This window comes from Sminthopsis crassicaudata, chromosome 3 (genome assembly GCF_048593235.1).
Source record: "Sminthopsis crassicaudata isolate SCR6 chromosome 3, ASM4859323v1, whole genome shotgun sequence".
NCBI classification, from domain to species: domain Eukaryota; kingdom Metazoa; phylum Chordata; class Mammalia; order Dasyuromorphia; family Dasyuridae; genus Sminthopsis; species Sminthopsis crassicaudata.
In genome coordinates, this window is record NC_133619.1 from 421,757,602 (window position 1) to 421,782,457 (window position 24,856).

Consider the following 24,856-nt stretch of genomic DNA (forward strand, 5'->3'; position numbering starts at 1 on the left):
ACATCATTGTTCTAAACATTACAACAGATAGAATAAACTTAGCTTGACAAATCCAATGACCAAAAAAATTAAGCTGAAACAATTATGCATACACATTAACGGTAAGCCAGACAAAGTTCCTTGCCTTCTGATAATGGTGAATAAAGGTAGAATAAAATCTATAATATAACTATTTTCAAACACCTTGCATTTTCAAAAGCAGTTTGCCAAAAATCAACAAAAATAACCCACAAAACCATTGTAGAGAATAATGATTTTATAACAAATAGAATACTGTTTTCAAACTTTTGGGAAAATGACTGCATCTTACCAAATACACCAAATGCCAAGATAAAGTTTCCATCTATATTCTAGTCTTATTTCACAATAAAAAGCATAAGGTTAAAGACTGAGATTAATAAACCAATGACTAAATTAAGATAAAAAATATTTTCTCCTTTGTCAAGAGTGAAAAAGATAACTTACGGAACTGTACTAAACAACTTGAGAGCAAGAAAAAAAAAAGAATTAGCTTTAACGTAATCTGGAAAAGTTTCAAAAAGTAGTATTAACTCACATTTATTTGAACAAATGAAAAGTAAGCATGGTGTGGAAAAGCCAAAAGTAAATTACCTGTGTTTTTTTTTTTTTTTTAAACATTTATCATTGTAATACTTCAGAGGACCACTTCATTTTCTGGTTAATATTAAAATTAAAAGGGAATAGAATAAGTATGTATGACAGTGTCTACTATGTACCAGGCACTGTGCTAAACAGTTTTTATAAATACTATCTCACAACAACCCTGTGAAATAAAGTACTATTATTATTCCCATTTTCAGTTGAGGAAACTAAGGCAAACAGATTTGTCCAGACTCAAGAGAATTTGGGAGAAAATTCAAACTTAGATCTCACTCTAGGCCCGATATAATATCCATTATACTGATAGCTGCCTAAGTAAATAATTTTGCATTTCCAATGTATATGACTCCTATAGATGGAAGCAACATAGTAGCACAGTGAGTAAAAAAACTAATTTGCTGAAGGGAAATTATGGTCAGTTAACATGTGGGAAAATTTTTAATACTGAAACATTTCCCCTTTTTTTTAACTCAGGTATTTTAGGTATTTGGCGGCTTCAAAAATCATACATTAGTTTTAAGGCACTAACAATCTTTTTTTTTGACCACAGAATTAAACTTGAGTTATGCCATCAAAATAACCTTATTTTAGTATTTATATTGGCCCATATTAAAGCAGCAAAAACTAAAGCCCAAAGTCAATGTCATTTTTCATTTCTCTTGATTTAGGATGTGAAAGACCTTTAGTTTACCAAATGAGGACAAAGGAGGAGGAAAAAAAATATCACTTAACTCTCCTCCAATGACCAGGTTTTTAAATTGTTTTGAAAATAATTGCTAAAAATTCAATGTTATTTAATAATACATGGTGACAAACGTTTTCAAAAAGCTATCAGGGTCCTACATAAGGAAAAGTTAAGGCATAACTCCTATATTTAAATTTTAGAAATTTTGCTTTTCCACATAAAGAATTCCAGTTAATATGCCTTTTCACTTTGGTAAGAAATGAATCCAATCCTTGTAAGCATGGCCCATGTTTCACAAAGGTTTGACAAGTTCCAATAATAGCACTTTTTAGATAAAAGCAACTTTTGGGTGATTAACATCTTTACAAATTAGAAATCTGACTCTCAGTGAAGCAAAGGACTTCAGAGATTAATCCAGTGAATCTCCTAGATTTAACACAAAATGAGGGTGGAGAAATGATCTGCTTAAGACTAAATGGCTAATTAGTGGGAAAGAAAGATTAGAACCCAGAGGCTACAATTCACAGGATCAGATTTAGGGGTACAAGACTCCTCAGAGGCCAGGCAAATCCAAAGTCATTTTACAGATGAAGAAATTGAGCACCAAGGAAACTAAATGACTTGCCCAAGATCACACAGATATGTTAGAGGAAGGATTTAAACTTATCTCCTCTTTCTCTAGGGCCAGTGTTCTTTCTACCATAACACTCTTTATTAAATTTCTTTTAATAATACCCACTCTGAATCATTAACAATGGTAATTGATGATACAGTTGCATTTGAAATATTGTCTTAATTCTGAACATTTATAATTTATGACACAAGGGAGACAGGCATATCATTTGCATAAACATTCTCTACTAAGGTTGTCTGTATTACCCTGTTTATGGATAACTAAAACTACTCACTGAATAATACCCATGGTTTTGTATTTCCCTAATGCCCAGGGTCTGGCTTTAGTTCGAGTTGATATTCTAAGACTCCTGAGGTCCGAGAGTGACTACTAGGCTAACAGTTATTTTCAAGGAACTAAGCTGTTTCATTATCACCATCACTCTTTCAAAAGAGAAGCTAGCTATAGCTATCACCCCATCCCTAAATTTTCTTATGATGTTATGGATACAACCAACTCTTTACTATTTCATTTGTTAATTAGGTGTCCAGTTATAAGTTTTATGATTTAGGTATATCAGGCATAATCAAATTATAATACACAAAAACCTTGTGTATTAAAAATCTATGTCAAAGGTCACAGTCTCTTTTAAAAGTGATTTTATTTTTGTCACACTAATTTTTAAAGACAAAGGTAAGACTAGATTGCCAATGTCAATTATCTTAAGCTTTAGATTATATTAATAATCCTTATAGTACTCTGTGCAATACCATAAGATTTAGCTAATAGTAGAGAAATTAATGTTTTCAAACAGTTGAAGAGATCACTTGAATATACTATCACTTTCACTTCAGGTTAAGTAGTGAATAGATGTCTTGGAGGCTATTGTTATTAATGTAAATGGATTTCTTAGTAGATTAGAATTGCTTATGTTTAAACCTGCATACTAGTTGAACAATATAATCCTGAGGGTCTATGTCTGCTGCTACCAATTACTGTCAACCTATTTAGAAGAAATTTAGTTTCCGAAATGGAACCAAGACAAAAATTTTCATACAAATATACAGTATGGCCAACATACTTTATGAAATATATAAAAATTATAAAATCATAAAAAATAAAAAGCCCATATTTTGATTTTTAACGTTTGATGGTCTTTATTTACAACTTTGTTGGCAAAAAAATGCAGAGGGAAAATTTAAAATGGTTTACAAAGGGCATTCCAGATGATGCTGTCAGTTTAAAGAACCTGCATCTTTAATGTCCATCTGATTAATTATCCAAAGAAACCCAACACTGAATCTGCATAAGTAGTCTATTTATGAAGTACAGTGCTCTTATTTTAGGCAGTTTTTTTAAATATATAAATACAAATGAAATCAAATCACTCATTAAAAAGATGCAGCTTAAATGAGGGATATCTTCAATATGTATGTTGTACTTAGTAATAACACATGCCCAATGAAACTCACAAGTTGGAAAAACGCAGTTATACTTTCTACTTCGATTATTTACAAAATCTTTTCTGTAATGACCATTATATTTCGGATTTCTTGTGACCTACTCTGAACTTACTATGAGGTGTAGTCAAGGTCAGAATAGAGTTGGTAAGGGTGAATATTCTTTTTTTTTTTTTTTTTTTTTTTTTTGGAGGAAAGGGTGCCTCCCCAAATCAGTATGAGAAACCATAAACATCCTGTTTAAGAATTCTAGACAGGAGAAAAAAAAAATTATTGTAGTCAATTTCTATTTATGCTGAGCTGAAAAATTTTTCCATCTGACTTGCTTGTTGTCATTCCTCTAGATCAAGTGTGTTTAATTCTTCTTCTAGTTCATCCAAATCCTCTCCAGTAAAAAGGTTTTCATCAACAGGAACAGCACCAATTACTCCATTTTCCTGTTCTTCTTCATTATTTTCTTCCAAATCACTTTGTTCTCCATTTTCTGCCCCACCTCCTGAAGCTTCACTCAACTTATTATCTGAAAATAAAGAAAAACCAATAAACCTGAAAACAGAATAGCCATTCCATCACTTGGCTGAAAATCTCCTATTTATTCTTTCTCCCACTTAAAAACTGGTTTATAAGACTCTTAGTATGTTTCACACTGCCATATATTATGGTATTACTGAGAACAAAACATATATGTCTTCCCAAAAACAAAATTCCTTGAAAGAAGAGATGTGTCTTACTCATTTCTATCTCTTCCTTAAGGATGTAGTACACTTGCTTGTACAAAGTAGATGTCAATTAATATTCAGTGAATTAGATACTTTTGGTGGATCTCTTTTGAAGAATGTATGCAGTATGTGGACAAGATTCAGACAGGATGAGAAGACAGATGGATGCAGTGGAATCTGTACAATATAGAGAGTACTTAAGTATTTAATGGAGAAAGTCCTACGATACAAGATCCATCACGGTATTGAAGTATGACTTTAATAAAAACCTTGTATATCAGCATGTCAAACTACCAAGTTGATTACACATTATATGTGTATTAAAAATCTAGTAACATTAAACAATATAAACCTATTACTAACATGGTAGAAACGATAAAATAAGCTGAAATATTGCCTTTTTTTTTTTTTAAATTATACGGAATAAAGTTTCTTTATGATAGACAATTCATTTAGTAGTTGCAGCATATTGCTGCAATTTGGAGTCTACAGACCTAGGTCCCAGATCTGCAACTTATAATCTTCTTACCATTTCATTGTTTGGTTCCTGATCTTCCTGTAAAACCAGTAGTTTGCTGCTAAAATCTATACAGATTCTGTAAGATGTTAAGTAATATTCGAAATAGAACTTTCAAATATATTGTATGTTTTGTGTACTTTCCAGTAATAATCTATGTCGATTGACTAATTTTTAAAAAATGGTGAAGTCTCAAAACTATTGTAATTATTAAATACGGCAAAAGCCTACACCAAAATTAAGGGAATATTGCAAAATAATGTTATCTAAGATATAAAGAAAATATACTTCATGTAGTTCTCAAGTGCCAGTTATAAACCAAGGGAAATACATATAATGTATATATACAACTATAACATTGTATATATTATAGTCATCTTTTACTATTACATTCTTCATTTCTTAACAATTAGGAGCAGAGATATATCACAAAACCACACATTTCTTGTGATTTCTAATTCTTGAGAAAAGTTTTTTTTTTTTTTTTTTTTTTTTTTTTACTATAACTTCATTCAATTTTTTCTATGTCTTGGAAATATTATAAATTAGTTTACTTACCATCCTTCTCTACTGAAGTATATGTACTGAATCTTTCAAGACTAGCCACAGTGATACCAGTTTCATCCACATCCTTTGGAATATACTGGCTCAAATCTATATCATTTACTCTTACCAGATCTTCAACCTTCAAAAAAAAAAAAAGCACAAAAATGAAAATTCTTTTAGAATTATGATTATAAACCAGTCACTAATGTAATTTTTGTACAACACTTTTCATAACTATCTAAAAATCAACTCTCAAATGGCCTCTCAGTAAACTAATGTTACATGATACTAGGTAAAAATCCTCAACTCTGAATGACAATCTAAGCAATTTATGCCTATTTAATTTCTTTTTGAGCTCCTGAGTACTACTTCTTAAAGGCAAATGGTCATTCCTTGAAATGTCATTTTATCCTTACTACCTTTTTTTCCAGCAGAATTTAGTCAGTCTATTTGCTATTATTGCCACGTGTATGCACAAACATGATTGCTTTGTTAACTCTGCTTACCCCTTTACTTCTTTTACATTCTTCTCCTCTACACTCCCCCTCCCTCCCAATAATTCTGTTCTGCTACTGATTTATTTTTTTTTTTTTTGGGGGGGGGGGGTTTACTTTATTTAGTTTTCTACAAAATCCTCTGGATTCTGTAGGCTGATCTGGTGGGTAGAGAATTTGATTCTGAAGTCAGAGGCCCTAGACTTGATTGTAGCTTTGTTACTTGTGTGATGTTAAGAAGCTTCATCTCCCTCATTTTAAATGAGGGGACTGGATTCAACACTATCTTTTAAATCTATCTTTCTTGTTTTTTTTAAACAACAACTAAGTCATAATTAGCCATCAAAAACATTCTTTTACCTCATCACCACCTGTTCCTTGGGTATACCGGGTATCATCTGCTTCTTCATCATCATCATCAACTAGCTCAGGACGAAATTCAAATACTTCACGGCCACTGATCTAGTCATGTATACACATACACACATTATATTACATACTCAATGTCAGAATTTCAGAATTAAAAAACAATGAAAAAACTTGTCTACAGCAAGTGTTTTGTCTAATGATCCATATATATATATATATATATATATATATATATATATATATATATATATATATATATATATATATATAATTAATAGTAACATAATTATTTTAGAACCTACCACCAGTGCTTTTCCTGCTTTAAAGTCTGCTTTTCTTCTTTCCATATCTTGTTCAAGCTTATCAATCTTTTCTTGTCTTTTCCTTTTCTTCCATGCAAGAAAAGACTCTAAAGTGATTTTGGTAACATTTGGTCCTAGGGCAGAACGCTAGGAGAGATTAAAAAATAGTTAAACACCTTTTTTTTTTTTTTTTTTTAAAAAGAAAGTCAGGTTTCCAATATTGTATCAAAAGGATAGCTTCTTTATAATGTCCCTGTTTCTAAGAACTATTAAATAAGGTTAACATTTAAGTTAGTTCCCCCCCAAAAAACACCAAAAGACAATAATTCTTTAAAAATGAGATTCAACTTAATGTATTAGACTCTAATTATATCATACTTTGAATAATGAAAAGGGTTTTTTTTTTATAAAATTAGAAGCAATTCTCAAAAGTACTTCATAGAATTATATTCTCAAGAGCCAAAAAAATTAAATCATACCACCCAAGAAAGCAGTGAAATAAAAGCTTTATTTAATGTTTTCTTGTAATTTAATTATTGATAAGGACAAATGAAAAATAAAAATGTTAACTGAAGATCGTGAATCATGTAATCTGTAAATCTACCAATTAGGTTTCTGATCATATAAACTGCCCATTTATATAATTTTACTGTATTGTAAATTATCCATGCTGAGACAGAAGGAACAAACCTTGAAACACCCAAACAATCCATATTTCATTTCAGTCAGTTTCTACGCCCTATTCTTCTTTCTTCCTTGGCTGAGCTGCTTGATTGCTGACAGGCCATAAATGAGGTGGTCATCAACAACTCCATTCCTTCTGATGAAATGGAGACCCACCAAGTCCTACATATCTCACTGGTGCCTGCTAAAGATGCTGCAGGCTGAGGAATCTTAACTTGAAATTAAACATCTCTATATACACATACACCCTTTTTCAATACAACTGGTTTCTTTTATAGTCCTAGTTATTTTATTTTATGAATTTATAAACATTATTCTTAGAAAGAGTTCATAGGTTTCAAATCCATTGACACATCAAATAAACTATTAGGTAACCTAATATTTTAGGGCCTTGCCATCTACCCTGCAGGTGAACTTTCTTTTATGTGTCATTTCCCCCAGGTCTTTGGGGGATTTTTCTAAGGTATACTAAGTGACACACATTAAGCACAATACTTTTAAATTGACTTGCTCATCCCTTTCTTTTTGATAAAACTCTCACTATAATTAAAGTTGCAAAAGAGAAAGATTTTTATTCTATCTCAAAATCTTTTCTTTTTCATATCTTCTTCAGTTATGTATGACTTTGTAATTCCACATGGATTTTCTTGGGAAAAGTTAGTGGAGTAGTATGCCTTTTCCTTTACCAATTGATTAAGGCAAACAGAGGTTAATTCACTGATCTGCTAGTGAGTATCTGAGAACTTAGGTCTTCCAAATTCAGTCCTAGCACTTTATTCATTGATCCAACTAGTTAATGAGAAAAAGCTTGAAGCTATCTCAATAAAAATAACATATGAGAGCTCAATGTCAGAACAATAAAATCTTTTCAATTAAACAGACTATATCAATCATATTTTTCAAACAAAACAGTGCTGCTGCCCCCAAGTGGCAAACATTAAAAACTCAAAATAAAGGCTTTCTTTAGGGTTAGAGAAAAACAAAACAAAATAAAACTTATAGTTACCTCTCTTTCTATTAAATCTTCTAATGAAATTTCATCTTCTTTTTCTTCTTTCTTCTTATCTTTTTTTAATACAAAACCAGGAGGAAGAGCATGACGATACATACAATTATCACCACCCCCTGGGCAAACCCAAAACCAGCCGTATTTGTTGTTTTCGATAGCATCAAGAAAATGCTTACACACCTGTAAAGAAATGATAATGTTCATGGATAATTGCTCCTCTGTCCTTGAACATTTTTTTTTTTTTTTTGCGACAATAGTAAGATTATAGAAAAGGCAAATTCTTGCCTATGGAAAATTTCAGCTTAAAAACAATTATGTTAAACACAATAAAAACACAGAGAAAAACTTTGGAGCTTTAAAATTGTAAAATAATGTAATGGTCAATTAAAAATTACACTTATACATACATACCCACCCACCATAGATTTAATTGAATCCTTAAAGAAATATTGTTAACATTTATAAAGTTTATGTTAATAGCCATCAAAGATAATAAAAATAACTTATCCTAAATGTTTATTTGCCTTACAAAATGCAAGTTTAGTAATCAGAGATAAATTATGTAGGCACTGTTAATTTCTAATGACAATTTAGGCATTAAGAAATATGAAGGCATGAAAGGACAAAGCATACTAAAGAATTATAAATTACAAATAACTACAAATTGTTATGATTATTAAAATTTTTATGATCTGCCCTAGTTCTTGACCTAAGGCAGATCATATGAACATCATATCAATACTTTGGATAGCTAAAGCCATTTCGTATCTAAAACTTGTCTCCCCAAATGGAAAAATGTTTCCTTCTAGTTTTAATAATTAGAAATTATACCAACTGAAATTTTAATTCCAAAATTTAAATCCAATTTGCATGGATAGGAAAAAAATAAAGGAAGGATTCTGATTTGCCTCTAAAATCATGTTTAGTTTTTAAGAAGTAATAAAATTTCAGGCAAAGCATGAAATGGGGAAGACATGATAAGTAAATAAATGAATGTTTTGGGGAAAATATCATGAAGGGTCCAAATATAAAAATCAACTCCTACAAATGGCAAGAACCTATTTTTACAAAGCAAACAGAAGGTGGGAATTGTGTGAGACAAAGAATTAATATTCAATTTTCCAGAGCCTAATGTCAGCATTTTTTTCCCAACAAAGTAGTTAAAATTTAATTCCCCTCAGAGAAACCAAGGGAACACAGGTACCAACTCTTCCTAAGAAGCTTACCTTTGACTCCCTGACCTAGGACAAGCAGTTAAACAGAAATGGGAGAATGAGATAATTCTCTTTGTGTCCTGCCATCCCCCCTCTTCCCAAAATCAAAGAAAAACATATCTGGCTTGGAGGTTTAAAATTTTAGGGAAATAAAATCCAGGAGATTGGAAAGACAGGGATTGCAATGGGGAAAGGGTGACAATACCTCCATCCTGTTGGCATTCTCATATCCCTCCCCAGGAACCCTTAAAAATCAGCCTAATAATCCACAGGAATTAAATGAATGAAAAAATATCTACTGTTCTGACTATGCCATGCATTTGAAAGACCAGATATTCTGGATAATTATTTTGGGCAGATGTTCTAGATAAACAATAAATTGGCCTATGAGATGGGATTGTAGAGAACAATTAGAATATGTACCATTGGATGGATAACCAAAGCAATGAAATAACAGATTAATTTAAGTCATGACCTATTTTAAAGAGGCACATTAATTTCTCCCTAATGATAACAAATACTGCAAACTCAATTCAAGAAAAGGACATACTATTTGAGTTTTTGGTTTTTTCTTTTCCGCCTCACCATGCTTCTTGTTCACCACTTCTTCTAGCTTTTTCTCATCCCAATTATCCATGGTATCTAGATATGAAAAATGTTAAAATTAATATAATTACAGTTTATCTCTCTACACATTTGTTCTAAGAAAAAACTGGATATTTTGTTAAAATTAAATAACATCACAAAAAGACTGCTGGTACAATTTATTGTTCTTTACATATTTTTAATTTAACAACCCCAAAATGATAAGGAATTATGACTTTACAAGTCAAAAGATAAAGGGCAATTTTTAGGCAAGTAATTCAAATTATATGTTTACTAAAGTTTTTTAAGATACTGAACACAACTACCAATGAACTAAAAAATGATATTCATATTTGATGCTAGGAAAAACTACATACCTTTTTCAAGTTCTTCATCTCTTGCATCTATATAAACACTTCGTTTTTCACATTTTCTTTCCAGAGATAAATCATGGGAGAACTTACATTTATCTCCTTTAGTACACTGCCCTTGTTTGAAAAATGCACATACTACTGATTTGGGATCTGCACCTATGTCAAATGAAAAGATAAAATTTGGCATTATAATCTATTGATCCTATTTGGAAGAAGGCAGGGTATAAATTCCAAATAAGTAAATCAGGTATTATTATCACCATCAGAAACAAGAGGAGCCATTTCAGTATGGACCATAATAAGTTTTGGAATAAACTTATGAGTTCAATGAACTGATAAAAAACAGAGCTATAATTATACGTAAATAATGCTATTTATTTTTAAAAGTCCAGATTTATGATACAGGGTAAATAATATGGAAACTCCTCCATAGCAGAATATTAGTAACTCATCTGGGTGAGAGGTTAAGATATTTGCCTGTGGTCAACAAATCTATTATGTATTAAGTCTTTCTGATAACTGCAAGATCACTTCACAACCATCAAATTTGGTTATCTCTTTACTATTTACTCTAATTCAACAAACCTCTTTAAACTACTTTGTGACAAGCACGTGCTACATACAAGCACACAAATATCAAAATAAAACCATCCCTGCCCTCAAAGAACTTTCTGAAAAATGAAATGTATACAATATGTTAATGCAAAGGGCAAAAAAAAGAAAAACATATACAATGTAATTTGCATGTGGACATTTTTATAAGCATGAAGTTTGAAAGAAGCTAAGGATTCTTTGAAAGAGGTGAAAAGACAACTCATTCTTTGTCAAGGGGCAAAACATGGAGATGAAATGTTACTAAGTCAGTTTGGCCAACTGACATAGGAAGAAACTATCTAGGAGATAAGGAATTGTATTGATAGTGTCAAAAACTGCACAAAGCATAAGAATTGAGAAAAGGATGACTGAATGAACAAGAGAGAAAGAGATCTAGGATGAAGGGGACTTTGTTAATGGCATGGAACAATGGCCCCTTTCTTCAAAGAGAAGAGAGCTGGAATGAAGTGAGGTGGCAAAGTTAGTTAAATACCTGATGAATGGGTTCTCTAGGCTGGTAACAAGCTTTCATGTAGCTTAGAGACATAGACTAAGGAGCTAATGCTTTGAATTACACAGGGTAACAGCCACGCAAAGATGAGGTACAGAAATAAAAACTTTTAGGGAAGAGGTCAGGTCATGTGTTGGGGTATTAGCAATAACAGTAACTCAAGTTTTTTCACTATTCTGACTTTTTTGGGAGAAAAGACTGGAAAAGCAGTCACAAAATTAATGTCTCAGACTACCTGTAGTTATCTTAAGGTATTCTACAAAAGTATAAAAATATTAATTCAATTTAAAAAATTTAAAATGTCACATATTATGCCATGTGTGAGCAATAAATAAATAGACTCAAACAAAAAAAAAATTATGCCAACTCTAAAGTTATAAAGTTGCTAGCAGAAATGATTATGTGGTTATTGCTTATAATTACAACAATACAACTTTCATGTTAATTCATAATACATGCCATAAAATGTGACTATTAATATCTTTGATGTACAGTTCAAATTAATTTGAAACTAGATTTTAAAATTTAATCTTTTCAATTAAAATCTCTTTCTCACTTGTTCTTTCTCCATTTGGGATGGAGGGGAGGAAAGAAAAAAAAAAAAAAACCCAATAACAAACATACACAGCAAGTAAAATACTCATTCCCAAACAGACCATGTTCAAAAACATATTTATATTAAATCTATACCCTAAGACTATTCTCCCTTTCAGGAAGTGAGTAATATTTTTCATCATGGATTTTCTGGAATTTGGATATACTGGAATGTTATTATATCACAGTGATAGTGTATAATAGGGAGGTCCTCCCAAGTTGAATAAATAATTAACACCAAGAAAGGAGTTATTAGTCAGTGGTAGACTGGGCCTAAAAGATCACTGATTAATTACAAGCTAGTTATTTTTAGCAAGTATGCTTTGAAAACACAAATACAAATAAAACGGATTAAAAGTTTTTAATGAGTTATGATTAACAATAAGAAACTGAATTTCCGATTTTACCTTTACTTATTTTCTGAGCAGCAACTACTGGTTTGAATAGTTCATTTAGCTCCTGAAGTTCTTTCTTCTTGTCATCTTTCTTCAATTTTTTATCACCTTCATTTTGTGCCGCCTATTATTTCAAATTTAAAGTATTAGTTTTAGATTACTTACACTCCAAAGACTAAATACAATAAAGCATTGCTATGCTATAAATTGGTTATATCATACATTAAGCTATGCTCCCATAGCACAGAGAAATTTTTATATCATACTATGCAAAGCATACAATGCAGGCATTATCCTTGTCCATCTAATAGTAATGGATTTTTCCTTTAGCTGGAATTGATAGCTGTGAAATAATTAGCATACAATAAACACAATAAAATCACTTTCTTAAAATAATATTTTTTTTCTTTTTGATTTTATAGTAATTCTTCAAAGTAAATATACAAACTGGAAAATACCTCAAAAAATTTCTTCTAAATATAGCAAACTCACAAAGGACTGTTAGCTCTGTTTATTAAAACATTTTGATTAATACGCATTTCCCAAGTACTTCATACACTTGTCAAAAATTTTCTGAACCATATTGTCTTGACTAAAACAATTAAATCAATTTTCCCCCCTACCAAGTTTCTCCCCCCCTCCCCCCCCCCCGGCTGGGGTTAAGTGACTTGCCCAGGGTAACATAGCTAGGAAGTGTTAAGTGTCTGAGACCAGATTTGAACTTGGGTCCTCCTGAATTCAAGGCTGGTGCTCTATCCACTGCGCAACCTTACCAAGTTTCTTTTAAGAGGTACATCTGTTAAAATCTTACTGCAAAGACTAACAGAAAAGTGATAATAGATGAAAGTTCCTATAGTCTTATGGCAGTCAGTATAGGTGTATTCCTCATAAATCCACATAATGAAAAATAACTTCCTAGTCTTATTGAATAAAGTAGAATCCTAATTCAATTCTACAGCCTTCTCAATAAAATACTTTCCCCCTTCTTTCCTTCCTCTCCCCAAGAGATTTCATGCACCCAGCAAAAGAATTTTCTAAACTAAGAAGAATGCTAGTTTTGTAAACTTGGCCAATACCACTTAAATTCAATTGTATGAATCTACTTGAACAAAGTTATGCACGTGAATTTATGGATGTATTCATGCAAACATTCTTGCAAAGTACATTATGTAACATTATTTATTTGGAACTATGTGATGACTATGAAGTATTTCACATAAAAGAAATTTTGAAAAGTAAGATGCACCCACTCTTGTACAATTCCTAGGCCACTTTAATTCTTGACACCATTTAATAAGTTCATGCCATACTTTAAAAAAAAAAATTCTTAATTTATTTGGTAATGAGCTTGCTCAGTTGACATACTAGTGCTTACACAAGCAAAGATGACAAAAAATAGGAATAGTAAATGTGGAATGGGTTGTGAAAGAGAGGCCTATTGATACCTTGTTGGTGAAGCTGTGAATTGGTTCAATTCTGAAAAGCAACTTGGAATCATGACAAAAATGCTCATATAGTTTGACCCAAATATTAGGACTTTTGGCATACATTCCAAGATTACTAATAATATACCAAAATATTTACAGCAAGACTTTTTGTATCAGTATAGAATTGTAAACAATATAGATGGTCATAGACTGGGTTATGACTGAAATGTCTCATATAGAGAAAAATGTAAAGGACTATTACTATGATTTAAGAATTAATAAAACTGAATTAAAAAACCTGAATTTTTGCATCAGGAAGACTGATGCAAAAGTTAAATAGGTAGAACTAGAAAAACAACATACAGAATGATTACAGTAATGTTAGTGAAGTACAAGAAAATATTTAAAGTTGCATGTAGAAAAATAATAATGTCCAATTTGGACCCCTCAAAAAAGAGAAGGCACCACTTTCTATTTCCTTAGAGAGTAGAGGAACAGGCACATGGAACACTACATGTAGTATCAGACTTTTAAAATATATTGGTTAGTTTTGCTGAACTGTTTTTCTCATCTTAAAAAATTTTTTTTTTGGTATAAAAGATGATGCTCAGGGAAGGGGAAGAAAGAACTTAACTTGACAAAAAACAAAAACTTATTTTATTATTATTATTATTTTGTAAATCTTGTCCTCTAGAAGTTATAGGCTAAAAAACAAGGTTATTCCCTCTTTGGAAGTCAGAAGTGTGCATATGGTTAATAGGAAAACGCCAACAGAATCAAAGGAAAAGGGAATCAATTTTCTGAATGAAGTTCCACTTAACAGATATTTCTTGTTCATAACAGTGTTAGAGCAAATACCATTCAAACCAAAGTCAAGGTAACTTAAAGGATGAAGGGGGCTCATTAAAATGCACAATAATAATTCATATAATAAAATACTATTTCATGGCTAAGTTATACAATTAAGCTTAACATGAAAATTACTTACCTGTCGTGGATTTTGTTGACCAAATTTAACTTGATGAGTCACAGCCTTGATGAACTTCTGTTGTTTTGCTCCTTTCTTATTCTTCAAACCAAAAGTTTTGTCCTAAATGAGGAATATCATAAATGAGTCTTCACCAAGAAAAAAGACAAAGGTTTTTACCCAGTCATTAAGTTCTCTCTTACATCAAGAAACTTTCTTTTATGCCTTATTTCCAATTGAGGTTCCTATTCAAAAATCACACTTAACATAGCTAATTGATCAATATATCTAATACCTGCAGATAAGAAAGATCAAAAAACAACTCCCCCTAGGAATTATATACACTCCTCAAAACCATTTGCACTGGTTAAAATACAGAAATGGGTATGCAGTATAAATAAATAAGGAACGGATTAAGATAAGCAAGACTCAAATATTATCAAATACAACAGTCTGGCATTCCACAAATTAATCTATTTGCATTTAGTATGCACCTACCATAAGCCAGGAAAACAAAACTAGAAAGTAGTATACTGTGGCAGAGATTTAGCACAGCATCATAAATTGCTTTAAAAAAAAAAAAAGATCATAAATAATAAGCTTCAAATATACACTCAACTTATATGTAAAAAAGTCCTATCATACAAAGATTTATGAGAATAGAAGGAAACCTTTTCATAGCTGTGGATTGTGAGAACCAAATAAGGGAGAAAGGTGATCATTAAAAAAATAATAATAATTTGCATTAAAAACAAAAATCTCATATCTAAGATGCATAGAGAAGGGGAAAAAATATTCAAGACAAGTAGAAAATGCTAATAGATGAAAAAGTCAAGGGACACATGTTTTCAGAACTCTATCCCTCAAATATAAGCTTGATATTATTAAAAGAAATAGGAGTTAAATATCTCACATTAACCAAACTGGCAAGGATGATAAAAGAAACAATGTTGGATAGATTTGGGGGAGACAAATTTACTAATAAGTACCAAGTTAGTAATTGGAAAGTTAGTACTTAGTCCAACTAATTTAGAAAATCAAATAAAGGATCACTGTAAAGGTCCAGAAGAGGTTTGTTAAGACCCTGAATTAACTAAGAGTGACTTCAACTTCTCTTATGGACTACAGTAATGGTTTTCTAATTGGTCAGTCTTCTTTCAATTTCTCCTCTTTCCATACTATCTGTAGCTGCTATTTCTGAAATATAAGTCTGAAGGAATGAAACCAAGATGCTAGGGGAAAAGGCAGGGACTTGCCTGAGTTCTCTTAAAACCTCTCTGAATATCTTCAGTAAAACAATTCCTGGAATAGCAGAACACACAAAAGGGTAGGTTAAAATAATTTTCCAACCAAAAACAACTTAGAAGGTCAGCAGGAAAGGTCTGTCACACCTGGGTGAGAGTAAAGCACAGTTCAGTACAGGTGCAGACCCAATTCTAGCAAAACAGATATATTTGAAACAAGGATACTTACAATAAGGTGTTAACTTGATGAGATAATGGTTCTCTAGTTCACATATATTTAATGTGCTGAAATCTGGAAATGAGACATTTTATCTTTGACCATCCTCCTGGTGGCTCTCCTGCCTCCTGCACTCCTCCACTAAGATCAAGACTAGGTCAGACTGTGACAGACACAGACTGTGAAGGAGACAATAAAAATCTATAGATTCTATTCCTATCGTGAGTCTATCCTGCTGAAACCTAGGCCTGTCCGGAGGTCCCCCAGAAAGCTAGCCTGGACATTACAACCATTAAATTAGTAGTTGTAAGAACTACTCCTGGAATTCTCAATCTACAGATAGTTGACTAATTGGAGTCTCTGTTAGCACTGAGACAGTACTGTTGCTTTGCCCATACTTGGAGAGAGATAAAAGTCCTAAGTGGCAGTCTCAGGGCGAGGAGGAGCACAAGCACATTAGAGCCTGTGGCCGCAGTGGAAGAAAAAAAGGGCAGAAAAAAAGTTCTTGTGGTCATTCCTAGACTAGTGTACACAGACTAGGAGTAAACGCACATCCTTAGATCATACTACCTTTGAAAAAACAAAAACTTATAAGTCCCTAGAAGTTGCACAAAACTCCTAAATATTGGAATAGTATACCCTCTATCCTGGAAGCAAAATCCTATTGTAACAAAGAATTAAAAATCAAGAAATAGGCTGGGGAAATAAGCCAACAAGAAAAAAACTCTGACCACAGAAAGTCACAAGGTGACAAGATTAAAACATATATGCAGAAGATACTGAAGAAAATTAAAATAAAAAGAGTAGGCCAAATGGTAAATAAGATACAAAAGCTCAATGAAGGAAATTCCTCAAAAATTAGAATTGAACAAATGAAATCTAACAACTTTTTGAGAAATCAAGAAACAACTTAAAAGCCCAAGAAAATGTTTTTTGTTTTTTTAAATAGAAGACAAGGTCTTTTCACTGGCCTGCATTTCTGAGGTGCAATTTTATTTTGTTACAGCAGAAATCTGGAGAACTTAGAATTTTCTGATCTGTTCTTTCTTCCCAGAAATCTTCTCTCCTCATTAACAGACTCCTTTTGTTTTTAGTTTTTCATACCCAATTCTAGCATACTGCTTGACACAGAGTAGGCATTTAATACTTACTTGACTGGAAGATGAATAGAGAAGGATTATAAGCAGCTTATAATCCTGCCATATTAGTGTCTGATAGTATCTAAACATCTCTAAAGAATTCATTTAGTTCAATTTCTTTGAAGATTAAGTGACTTGTCTAACACCACCTTGTTAATTAATAAGTAGTAAGGTGACTAGTACCTAGTTCTTACAAAGCCAAAACTCCTTTCAGTTAACAAATGTTTATAGAGAACTCTTATCTGATTTCAATGGCTAGACTTCTTAACTAGTACTTCTGTTCAATTGAAAATAAAATGTTTTTGATGCCGATTCCAAAGCACTTTCAAGATCCTAAAGAGTTTTTTAAAAGACGAAGATAAAAGTACATTTTTTCAAAGCCTGGTTTATTTTGTCATATTGCTTTTTTAATGTCATTTTTTGAATGCATGTTTATCTTGAGATACATTTGAACACATAGATGTGCATTTAGAATACAAACCAATCTTTATATCAATTCCACCCCAGCCTCAACCCATAGTATCTTATAGTCTAATGATAATTACCAATTATTCCTTCTCTTCCTATGTGTCACCCTTCCTAAACCAATTCTTTGCTCTTGAGACCTTCAATTCTTTCATCTCTTAGTACCAGCTCAGGCCGTGACCTTACCTTAGTTCATTTTTTCTTCTTTTGAATGCTGTCCTTAATTAGCCATGTTAACTCCATACTTACTGGGCTCTCAGCTCAATTTATCTCTTGCCAAATTTATCCTGGATTATCCAACTTTAATTAGGCCCTCTCAGCAAGACAGTCCTTTAACTCTTCTCCAATTGATTCTCCCATTCTTAAGAGAAGCTATTATAAACCGTCTTTGTCCTTAAACCTTTCATATCTCCCTCTTCTTCCACTTCTAAATTGAAGAACTTGCCTCTTAAATTTTACTGAAATAATTGATGCCTTTTAATTGAGTTACCTCTTCCATTCTCTTCATCTGAAAACTGCTCCCCATTAGTCCCCACTCTCCTTTTTCTAGTCTCTGATAGTTCTTCTCCCTGTCAAAGATAATTCTTCCACATTTGTATATGATTCCATGCCCTACCATCTTTTCCAGCAGACTTGCAAAGCCAATCATATCATTCACGAATCTTCAATCTCTCCTTATCTACAGATTTCTTCCCTGTTGCCTTAAAAACACGCTCATTTCCCTTAAATCCAGTAAAATAAACAACAACCCATAACTGTCAAGATATTAGGAGATACCTAGTTAACCAGAGATAAGACCTGCAAGCAAGCTGTGCCCTGACATTAGTACAAGTATTTGCATTCACCCTCTGAACAGATAAAGGTACCAGCAGAGAATTATTCCTCCAGAGTCTGATCCCACCCACTTTCTGTAGAGTCCCCTGCCCTTGTTTCTGCAGTAATCTGAGCTCCTGCCTTGGTTGAGGAAAAGTCCAACGCCCCTTCCTAGACGTGGATCATCTTCTTTCTAGTAAGAATACCCTTTCTTAACTGCACACCTCTTGTAAACTGGCCTCTCAGCATAACCCTGGTCCTTCATCACACAGTCCAGTAAAACCTGTGATTGTGTGCATGCCTTGGTACAATGTGCCTCAGTTCAACTAGTTAGAATCAGAATTGTAATTGTGTGTACTCCATTAGAATTGTTTGTGTGTTTATAACACATCTGCATTGTGATCTCTTACTTTGAAAGATTTAAAATACAGCTACCACTAACAGAAAGGTCTTGACACCAGCACCTGGGATCCCCATTTTGCGGCCAGTGCCTTCTGCCTCCCTCTCACACCACTCTAGCCTAATCAGCATCTTCAGTGCAGACCTAGCCCTTGACAAGCCTTGATGTTGCCCAGGAAGATCCTGGTGCCCTTGGCAGCACCTAGCATGTGTGTGGGCAAGGTAGCAGTGCCCAGGCAGCCTTTGCCCTTGGTAGAGAAGCCCGCCCTTCTCTATTTGCAGAATTTTTTTTTTAATTAACCTTCAGCAAGTTATTGTATCTGTTTGCCCCAGTTAATGTGTAAAGAGAAAATAGTGGTACTCTCTTTCCTTGTGTTTTTATGTTTGTGTGTACATCTATATATGTATTTTATATATTATATATTACATAGTGCAAAGTTTAATAGTAATTGTCATATGCTAAGCACTATATTATTATTATTGCTTTAATTGAATAAAATTGTGCCATACCTGATAACTCTAAAATGATTTTAAAATGTCAAAGGTAATAAGATCAATGGGTTTTATATGGGATAATTTGGAAATGTAATTGATATCACTAAAGTTTATTGTTTGTTATATCTAAAGTCCCTGAATATAAGTACTTTTAATTTATAAGTAAAGGATAAATGAAACGTTAATCATTAGGAAAACAGGAAAAATATTCAAGCCCTAAGTTGTGAAATTCTGCTATTTAAGGTAAAAATTCTTGGGAATGTAATTTTCTATTGTTTTGAGCTTTGATTACATGTATTTTTGTCTGTCTGAAGTGTCATGAAGCTAAGAGTAGAAAATGGCATGGGCTGTAATCAGGAAACTGCAAGTGGATATCCGTGCCAGGTAAAAGTTTTGGGGATGACTTAGGCTCAACCTAAGGTAGGTAGGAAGGATCATCTTCACCTTATTTTTCCATTGTGCTATTTCCTTTCCAAAAAGGAAATTTCCCCACCTGGTTGAGCCTGAAACTTGCTTTTGATACATTGTGATTACAAGATTGGTTATTGCAGCTGACTCATGCCTGGAATCAAACAACACCAAAGTAGTTTCTCCTCTTGTTATGACAACTTAGTTACATTTTTACCTTTTATAGCAAATTTCTACAATCAATAAGTTTTGTAAGTACAAATGTATCAGGTACTTGACATTGGGACATCTGAGTTACTATATAACAGGATACAAGTATGAACATCTTACAACTTCGACCTATATTTGTGGTCAAATTTTAATATAGAAAAGTTAATATTCTTCTAAGAGAAATGCTTAAAAAAATAACACAAAGCTGTAATATAAAAGTTTTCTAATTAAGTGGAACAATAAATTTTGAGAAAAATAACAGGATTAGACTTCTATAAGAATTATAAGCAGATGCAGAATTGGCTTCCAAAATTTATCTACCATAGAAATTCAGGCTTTGGATATGTTTTTGTGTTAAGTTCTCAAAATTGGATTTAACATGTAAAATTGTGTAATGGCAAAGTGGTAAATTTCACCATTACTAAAGTATCTGATAATTTTAAAAGGCAGAAGAGCTCATTTTGCAATTGGACCCTCATAAATTTCTAAAAGATTCTTATATCATATACAGTTTTAGGTAAGGGCAGAAATAGCATATAGTATGTAAAGTTAAGAATCAAATTTCAACGACTATACTAAACTTGATTATCAAGGAACCTCTAGATATGGAACCAGAGCCCATCTCAGAATTGTCCTGAGAATAAGTATACTGTCCAAGAAAATATTTATTTGGATCAGATGACTATGTGAGACATCTGGGACTTAAAAGATGTTGATTAAGAGGATATTGAGAATGCATTATTAGTACACAGAGACTAGTGAAGATAACCATCATTTTACCTTAGTATTTTGTTTTAAGATTTTTCTTGGTTACCTTGGTGACATGTAAATCCCTTTTTTAAAAATAGTCCACTGTGAGCCCTTTAGTGGTTTGATTTTTACCTGACTTTTAGGTAATTATGCAATTATGGAAATTGGGAGAAAACTTATTGCACTGTTTGAACCTAGTGCTATACATGGCAGGGAAACTGGACCATATCTCTCTGCTATTTAGAGACCTTTAATCAAGGGTAATGAGAAACTAAGATCCAAAGATTGATGCAAAGGAGTTTTCTCATAATTGCACATTTCAAGCAACCCATGTCTCCCCACACTAAAAGTAGGTCCCCCCACTAGGGCTAGGGCTCTAATAAAGATGTCTTTGCTTGTTCCTCACTTTGAAATAAACTTCTGTTTAACCCTTTACTCTTCTGTGTAGTCTACTTGGTTTGGTTCTGGCCACCCACAGATTAGAGGCTATCTGATCTTGCTGACAAAGAAAAACATTAGCTCTTACCATCTCCTTCAAGCTAATGTCCTTAATTTCTCCTCCCTTTATTGGCAAATATTCTGGGGAAAAAAATTGTCTTATCTACTTCTTGCCGCCTCCATTTCCTCTCTTCAAAATGACTTTTAAACTCATTACTCATCTAAAACTATTCTTTTCACCAATGAATAAAGATTACTGAATTTGTTTACTTTTTTTTCTCAGTCCATGTCCTTCTTAGGATCTATTTCTTTTTACATTTTTGAATACCTTTCCCAGTTATTTTCCTCCCTGTCTACCCACTTCTTTACTCAATCTCCTTTGCTGGTTCATCATTATTGCCATGTACTTTAAATTGTGAATGTTCTTCAAGACTATGTCCTATGACCTTTTCTCTATGCTCTCTTTTGGTAACTATCAACTTTCATATGTTCAAATCACCTGGATACAGATGATTTTTAGATGGACATATAAAGAACCACTCTATCTCTTGATTTTCAGCCCCACATCACCAATTATTGAACATTTTAAAATGCCTCAATCCCAACACATCCAAAACCAAAATCAATATCCTCTTCACAAACACCCCCCTCTCTCAAACTTTCCTATTTATGTCAAAGGCTCTATATTCTTATCTTCCAGGTTTCTAATTTAAATATTTTTCCTTTTCTGTCCTCTACTAGATACTGTAGACTATAAATTATTTCCTGTCTTTATGTATCCCAAATGTTTGGCATGGTTCTTTATACGAAGTAATCTCCTGATAAATGCTTACTGACAGAATGAGCAAACTTCAATATCTAATGAATTAGTTGTCAAATTCTATTTTTCACTCATACAACATTAAATATTATAGAAGGAAATGTTCATTCATCTGCATATAGTACAAAATTGAACTTAACCATTTCTTAAATTTCATAGGATTTGCACAACAAATCTGTTAACATGAAAATGTCTTTATATCAACAATAAAATAAAAACACAATGGTAGTAAAAACTTGTAGGTTGAAAAGATATAGAGGTATGGGGGAGAGAATTGGCTAAGCAAATTTAAGGCAAAACTAAATTAAAAAATTTAATATTTACTAAATAATTTAGGTTTTGAAACCTCAGTTACCCACTTTATTCTTCTTAACTTAAATAAGCTGTATATTTTTTGGGGGGGAGGGCTCTCATCTTAGTTGAATAGCTGTCTAGAGTTAAATTCTGATATGAAATTTGTCATGCTAATGCTTTTTTGGGACTTGAAATATAATCACTTTTATTTTTCTCTGGAGACTTTTCTATTGAGCAAAACAAACCTAAAGAGTTAGTTCAAATTTATTTTAAAAAGAAGTTTAATGTATTTGGACAAATTCAAAACTGCCCATCCTCAATTGGAAAATAAAAAATTAGATTAAATGACCTTTGAAGTTCTTTCTAGAAGCAATGATAGAATTACTTAGAAATGAAGCTTAAAATAAAAATTTGGTTCAGAAACAAGTTTGTTATTTGAATAGAACATACCTAGCAGAAAACACTCTGGCTGAAAATGGAAAACTGCAAGTGACTATAAACTTCTTAAAAACCAGAAAAGTCCAAATAAGCTAAAGAAAAAAAAAAATCCAACATTTATAACTGAAAGGTACATGAAATAGAAACTTAGATGGCTGAATGCAATGAGACAGCCCCAGAATACCTTTGTAATGTAAGTCCTGTTGTGTGAGATATGGTGCAATATATAGGACATGGATTTGGGGAAAGCAAATAGATGAGTAAAAGGCCATTCTACTTTCTTATCTCTAACTAGATAGAGGCAGGTGAAAAAAAAAAATCCAGAAATATTCCCAGTAAAGTGGGAGGCAGCCCATTCTCCACTTAATCTTTCAAATGTTAACAATTCTACCCCTACAACTCTTAACTGAAACACTGTATGACTTCAGGTGAAGTGAGACAAGATTTGAGATTTCTTAATGTTATTTTGTGACAATCTGAAAATGGAATAAGCTCTTCCTTTAAAAAAAAAAAAATCTGAGAGTGGAAATACCTTTTCTACTGTTACAAATTATTTTATCAAATACTTGTTCATAAATATTTTACTGAAACAAAATGTTTCAAATTGACATTGGATGGGGTTTAGTCTATATGTACTGAACTTTCATAACTATTACGTGGTAACAGAATCAACTAGACCCTAAGAGAACTAACTTTTAAAAGCATTGGAGAAATAAGAACCTCAAAATTTTTCTGATGGAAACAGATAAAAACTATTACATATATGTCTAGAAAATTTTACCTCTTTTAAAATTATAATTATGAGTAACACTAACACTAAGGAACAATAGGAATTTTAGGATAATCCTTTTAGGCAGTAAGAATTTTATGTCACTTTCTTCAGATTCTAGAACTAGAAGCATGGTAAGTTGAGCTATTTTCAAAAACTTCCAAATTTAAAAACTTGCTTTTGACTTTAACACCTCATAAATGAATAACTCTAAACAGACACCAAAAGTTTATGGCAGCATACAATTTGGAGGGACAAATTTTCTAAATTCTACTTTAATTACTCTGATCCTTCCCCCAAAACTATTTAAATCGGGTAAAACTTATAAGTTATTTTTGTAGTTTCCTTACAGAGGACATCAGAACGGCAATAATACTGGGAGAGTGGAACCAAAAAAACCTCTAAACATTTCTTGAAATCTTTTTTTCTTTGCATTTGTCTGTCTTTGTTTGAGCGACTATAGGGGAAGGGAGAAAGCCGAGGCCCAGAAAGTTGAAGGAATTGCTAGGCTAAAAGAAAAATCACTGGCGGGACCAAACATGACCCTTCCAACTCTTTAAGCACAGAGTGTACTGCACGGAAAGCACAAAGACCATTAGTCTATATAGGAGAGGACACAGGGGAATGGGGGTGGCGGGGATGGTCGTACTTCTACAAACTCCCCAAAGAGAATACAAAGTGAATGTGAGCACAGATTTTGCAAAGGTGGGGGAGGGGCAGCAAGAGCAGTAGCAGCCTCTCCTTTTCCCTCCCCCGCCCCTAGCGCATACCAGCCACTGGTCAGTCACTATGACGATTAGAAGAGAAGTGTTACTATAAGGATCAGGTAGAAGCGAAGTTAAGAGGGTGGGAAAGGGATGGGCGAGATGGTCACGAAGCTGGGAAGGTTGCGAGGGGACAGGGTTGGAAGTGAGATGAGACACGTGGACTCAAGGGATCGAAGGGCCTGCGAGACCCGGGCGCGGGCGCTCAGGAGGGCCCAGTTCCGGAGGGAAGAGGGAGGGGCCGCTGTCTTACCTCAATGATTTTCTCCTTTTTTTTCTGTTCTGCTTTCTTGTTGCCCCCGGCCTGAGCCTGTTTTTTGGGGGGCATGGCGGAGACGGCCCAGGCTCAGGGCACTGCACCGCTCAAACCCGAATGGAGGGGAAAAGGGGAAGGGAAGAAGGCCACCGCCGCCACCGCAGCCCAGCACGGAAGGCGAATCGCTCACGCACGGCCGAAAAGCGGCCTTTGCGACAGGTCGGAACCGGTGCCGCGAAGCATTGTGGGGGCTCCCT

The 24,856-nt window shown here is 33.1% G+C and overlaps 1 protein-coding gene across 1 annotated transcript; it reads right to left on the reverse strand.

Moving 5' to 3' along the window:
* Positions 1-3,050: 3,050 nt before the first annotated feature.
* Positions 3,051-24,766, reverse strand: ZC3H15 (zinc finger CCCH-type containing 15). Its single transcript, XM_074302914.1, has 10 exons — positions 24,597-24,766; positions 14,702-14,803; positions 12,299-12,410; positions 10,196-10,348; positions 9,784-9,875; positions 8,017-8,199; positions 6,327-6,473; positions 6,016-6,117; positions 5,174-5,300; positions 3,051-3,899 (listed from the first exon to the last, which is right to left on the reverse strand). Exons 1-10 carry the CDS (start codon positions 24,669-24,671, stop codon positions 3,712-3,714), a joined length of 1,281 nt encoding a protein of 426 aa, XP_074159015.1. The 5' UTR covers positions 24,672-24,766; the 3' UTR covers positions 3,051-3,711.
* Between the last annotated feature and the right edge of the window lie 90 nt (positions 24,767-24,856).